The sequence below is a fragment of the Uloborus diversus genome, chromosome 8 (assembly GCF_026930045.1).
Source record: "Uloborus diversus isolate 005 chromosome 8, Udiv.v.3.1, whole genome shotgun sequence".
Lineage (NCBI taxonomy): Eukaryota > Metazoa > Arthropoda > Arachnida > Araneae > Uloboridae > Uloborus > Uloborus diversus.
The window spans coordinates 10,177,161-10,182,885 of record NC_072738.1 but is presented as its reverse complement, the minus strand read 5'-3'; the positions used below and the strand labels follow the sequence as shown (position 1 = coordinate 10,182,885).

Genomic DNA, 5,725 nt, shown 5'->3' with positions numbered 1-5,725 from the left:
TAAAGGCACATGTTAGGGTTCATACTGGTGAAAAACCGTTTTCATGTAAACATTGTTCAATGGCATTTTCTCATTCTTCAAGCTTAAAAAAACATGTTAGGGTTCATACTGGTGAAAAACCGTTTTCGTGTGACCATTGTTCAATGACATTTTCTCAGTCTTCAAATTTAAAGGCACATTTGAGACTTCATGGTGGTGAAAAGCCATATTCCTGTAAATATTGCTTAAAGGCATTTGCTAAAGCTGCTTACCTTAAAGAACATTATATTGCCCATACTGGTGAAAAACCTTATTCGTGTGAACTATGCTTTAAGACCTTTTCTCAACCTTCACATTTAAAGGCACATATGAAAATCCATACTGGTGAGTATTCGTGTGAGCGATGCTCAAAGTCATTTTTATCCTCCTCGAGATTGCTTGCGCATGTGAGAGTTCATACCGGGGAAAGGCCATATTCTTGTGATCATTGCTCGAAAACATTTTGTAGTTCTGCAGTCTTAAAAGTACATGTTAAAGTTCATACTGACAAAAAAGCATATTCTTGTGATCGCTGCTCAAAGTCATTTTCTACATTTTCAAGCTTAAAGTCGCATGTCCGAGTCCATACTGGCGAGAAACCCTATGTGTGTGAACATTGCACAATGGCATTTTCAAATGCTCTAAGCCTGAAGATACATATGGTATCACATACTGGCCAAAATCCGTATAAGTGTGAATTCTGCTTAAAAGCATTTCCTACAGCTTCAGGACTAAAAATACACTTAGTTGTCCATACTGGCGAAAAGCCCTATGCGTGCGAACATTGTTCAAAGACGTTTACACAGTCTGGAAATTTAAAAACGCATTTAAAACTCCATACTGGTGAGAAACCATTTACTTGTAAGCATTGCTCCAAGGCATTTGCTAGAGCTGCTCACCTTAAAGAACATTATATTGTTCATACTGGCGAAAAACCTTATTCGTGTGAGCTATGTTTTAAGACCTTTTCTCTTCCCTCACATTTAAAAGCACATATGAAAGTCCACACTGGTGAGTATTCGTGTGAGCAATGCTCAAAGTCATTTTCAACCTCTTCGAAATTGCATACTCATATGAGAGTTCATACCGGGGAAAGACCATATTCTTGTGATCATTGCTCAAAAACATTTTGTGCTTCTGCAGGCTTAAAAGCACATGTTAAAGTTCATACTGACAAAAAAGCATATTCTTGTGATCAATGCTCAAAGTCATTTTCTACATTTTCAAGCTTAAAGTCGCATGTACGAATTCATTCTGGCGAAAAACCCTATGTGTGTGAACATTGCTCAACGGCATTTTCAAATGCTCTAAGCCTGAAGTTACATATTGTATCGCACACTGGCGAAAAACGGTATTCGTGCGAATGCTGCTCAAAGGCATTTCCTACAGCATCAAGACTAAAAGAACACTTGGTTGTCCATACTGGCGAAAAGCCCTATGCATGTGAATATTGTGAGAAGGCGTTTACTCAATCTGGAAATTTAAAGACGCATTTAAAACTCCATACTGGTGAGAAACCACATATCTGTGAGTATTGCTCAAAGGCATTTTCCAAAGCTGCAAACTTAAAAGAACATTATATTGTCCATACTCGCAAAAAGCCCTATGCATGTGAACAATGCTCAAAATCATTTTTTAAACCTTCAGGTTTAAAGACCCATATGAAAGTCCATGCTGGTGAAAAACCACATTCGTGAGACAATTGTTTCCAAGTTTTTACTCGGAAATCACATGAGACAACATGCTGGTGAACATCGGGAAGTATAATGAGCTTTCTTGATATTTGTTTTTAATATGTCTGGGGGAAAAAACCAGATTGGTAAATACCAGGTGAACCAAAAGTGTAGTTCTGCTTAAGAATATTTATTGTGTCAAACTATTATGAATATGATTGTTTAGATACATTGTTATCACATTTTGTTTCGATACCTTGTTATGATGCATCAAATTTTTTATGAGACCACTAGTTAATTAATTTTCAACTTGAGCCAACTTGATAGCTTGAAGAATCAAAGCGATGTTTCAGTTCCTGCCAAGTATGCTAGAGCATTCTTCTGCACAAGACACAGTGCATTTTAGTTCTTCGACGTCAGCATTCGGTCCGGCAAAGTCTCTGCCCTTGAGATTATGAGGTGTTTTTTCACTCTGAAAATTTAAAGAAATATACGAAACAACAGCAGGCTAATTATCATATTCCTGTGATTACTGTTAAAAAGCATTTTCACAAGCTTCAAGCATGAGGATTCATAAATGATCAACGCTAGTGAAAAACTATTCGTGTTTTCATTCAATTATTGTGTAAAAGTTTTTCCTCAGAAATCGTACAAGACAAGACACATGAGACAGTACGCTGGTGAAAAACAGGAATTATATTGGAATTTTTTATCTCTCTCGTGTTAGAAAATCTTTAACAGATTGGCGAATGCAGGGTGAAACTAAAGTCTTGCCTCATTTATGAATATTTATTATGCTCAAATCGTTATAAATATATTTGTTTAGTTTAGATACAGTTTGATTATTGTATAGTATTGAATGTTTCATAAAGCTTATTTATGCCTCTCTAAATTTTAATGTGTGCCCACTTGGTGTTCCAGTTGCCACCAAGAACGTAGGAGCATTCTTTTGTGAAGTATACACATCAGCTTCAGTCGTAGAATCGTAGAACTTCGAAGTCCGATATCTCTACATCAAAGACTTTGCTCATGTGAAGCCTTTGTCCAAAAGAAAGATTTATCATGGTTTTCTAGAAAGGTCAACAGTGCTGCCTGTTTATTTAAACTCTTTATGCCGTCCCTTTTATTGATTTCGCTGTGTTCATAAAAACATCGAAATGCGCGGTGAACATACATGTGCAATACCGTTTCATGTACCCAAAACACACATTGGGCTATCTGTTTCATCAGCAGCATTTTGGCTCAAGATGTCTTCTTTACAAATGGTCCCCTTGAGGCACTCTTGAAGTAGCTCTAAAGCCATTAATTGCAAAAGAAAACTGCTAAAATTGACCTCTGCAATGACACAAAAATTACATTAAAGTATTCAACAGTTATTTTGCAACGAATTTAACAGTCGGGGAATCAGGACATGACTTAGTTCACCCTGTATATTCTGGCAAAAAGTTTTATTGCAAATTCTGTATCTTCTTTTTGAACTTGTAAAAAGAGAAAATGATAATTTAATACTCCTGTAAATCATAGTACTATGAAATTTGCCTTAAGGTAATTTTCACCTGTAATAATTTTGATATATATAATAAAAAATCTATTTAAGGAATTCATTCATTTTTGTTGCAACAGTGACAACATTACTGTTCCATTTAACGTATATGATAATGATTTGACTCCTGTTACGCATAAGTCAGTTGCTGTTGGCGCAGTGGCTATTAGTTTCTTACAAATGAATACTGTTATTGTTCAAATGATTAATAATAATAGTCTCAACAATAACAAAACCTCAATAAGTAGTCAACCGGTTAAGTGGTCGCTCTGTTTAAGTAGTTGTTTTCCTTTGGTCCCGACAAGGTCTCATTCACAGTAATGTAAAATGATCCTCTTTTACTGGTCACCAAATTTAATTTACCCCGGTTAACTAGTCACTCAAAAATTGTTTTCTGAAATTCCCTTTTCTTATTCGATCTTAGAAAATAGCGTTAGACTTAGTTGAAGTGCTGTGTGAGTAAAACGACAACGACGTGTATAAAGTACAAATAAAGTATTAAAATGGAGTTGAAATTTATTTGTACATTATACACGTTGTTGTCATTTTACTCATTCCACAGTACAAAGTTTTCGACTGCTTTTTTTTTTTTTACAATTTTTTTTCAAAGTGCTGTGTGATTATTTTTCCTTGAAATCTTGCTCCTCACTTCTGGTTATTGAAAGCATAGTTCTTGCTGTGACTCTGTATAGTACCAAGCATATTAACCAAACTCCACCCAACAAAACAGCAAAATTTAATACCTGGAGAAAGTTTGTCAGTACTTAACATTTGTTCAAGGTACAACAGACGCAGAATTTAAAGCTTGGAGTATGTTAAGACAGAGTTATTTTCAGTAAGCAACAACTTCATTGGTCAACTTCGAAGGATTGCTTTCATGTACCGTAAGTACATTAAAATGAGTTGTTATGATTATTAAGTCATGTATAAGTAAAAGAAAATAAAACTAGTGAACAATAATGAATGCTTTTCCCATCTTTTTTTAAAGTTTCCACTAATTTGTAGACATGGATTGCACAAGCTTTTGGTTTTTGTCACTGAATTGTACAGCTATTCATGATAGTATTTAGAAGTATTTTTCTTTTATTTCCCACTCCACATAAGTAGTCACTATGCATAAGTGGTCAACATTTTTTGGTCCCGCAAGTGACGACTTAACGAGGTTTTACTTATATATATTTTTTCTATATTTATATATATGTATATATACAGTCAACATTCGATAACTCGAAGCCTTATAACTACTTGAATTCCTTTATCTCGAAATTTTCAATAGGTCCCAAAGTCTTGAGCAGACTGCAAAAAGTTCTGATAACTCGGACTACCAATTACTCTGACGTTTTAGCTGGTCCCTTGGGACTTTGAGGTATCGAGATATGACTGTTAATGTACTATAATGGTTCCAGTACATGGGGAGGGGGCAGCGGAAGCGCGCCCGGGCGTCACCAGTCCGGGGGTTGATACTCAAAGTGGAATTGCAAGTTTTTGAAAAATATAAATACTTTAATTCAGAAAAAGTCTCCCAAATGAAACAAACCTGAAACAAAAATTTCGAAAAAAGAAAAATAAGATAAATAGAAGGAAAAAAAAGGGGAAGGGGATGTCAACCGCATTACAAAAGCGAAATAAGTTAAAAATATACAAAGCAAAACAGATAAAAATGAATTGAAAAAAATAAAAATTTGTAAAATAAATAAAAATGGATGGGGAAAGGACAAGTTTATAAATATAGAAGTCAGACATTAGAAAAATACAGAATAGCTTTAAGATCATTAACTAAGTTTAAACCTTTCCTCAAAACATGGAAAGATTCCCATAAGTCAGGATCTAATGAATCTTGGGCATTTTTGGATTTGGTAAGAGTTAAAATGGAATGTGTGATTCGAATACCAACAATATTAGGCAATACTAAATGAAGGTGTTGTTTTATCAAATAATTTTGATTCTCTTTCAAGCAAAATTTTAAAGCACGCCGAGTCTGTCCAATATAGGCAAGATTGCAACTACAATTCATTTTATAAATTCCACAACAATTAAGAAGTTGAATTGGATCTTTAAGAGAACAGAAAAAAAGGTTATTGATATGAGAGAACACCGCTTGGTTCTTGAAAACGTTTTAGAATCTTAGCAACCTGACAGGTCACAGATAGGGAGAATTGCAAAACAACCAAACTCTTCGAATGAAAGTTTGGTCAAGAACATTACTTTGGGATTTATTAGAAAGTTTTTTTTATAAATGGAACCAATCAAAATTGGCGGATAGTCTCTATCAATTGCCACAGCTTCAAGATAATTAAGTTCTGCTTTAAGGAGTTCCGGTGAAGAACAAATATTAATAGCACGATAAACAAAAGCATTAAAGGCAGAATATTTTTGACTGGGAGGATGAGACGACATTCTATGAGGCGTTCCTTGTAAATGCTGAAAACGTGTCTGAAGTAATCTGCAATTAATATTTTTTGACGTTGTTATTTCTTATTTTACACTTGAT

General features: G+C 34.6%; 1 protein-coding gene across 1 annotated transcript; it reads left to right on the top strand.

The window, feature by feature from the left end:
- The first annotated feature begins 444 nt into the window (after nt 1-444).
- On the top strand, nt 445-3,282 carry LOC129227687 (zinc finger protein 271-like). The gene has a single exon (XM_054862279.1). The coding sequence runs from the start codon at nt 642-644 to the stop codon at nt 1,713-1,715; it is 1,074 nt and encodes a 357-aa protein (XP_054718254.1). The 5' UTR covers nt 445-641; the 3' UTR covers nt 1,716-3,282.
- The last annotated feature ends 2,443 nt before the right edge of the window (nt 3,283-5,725 follow it).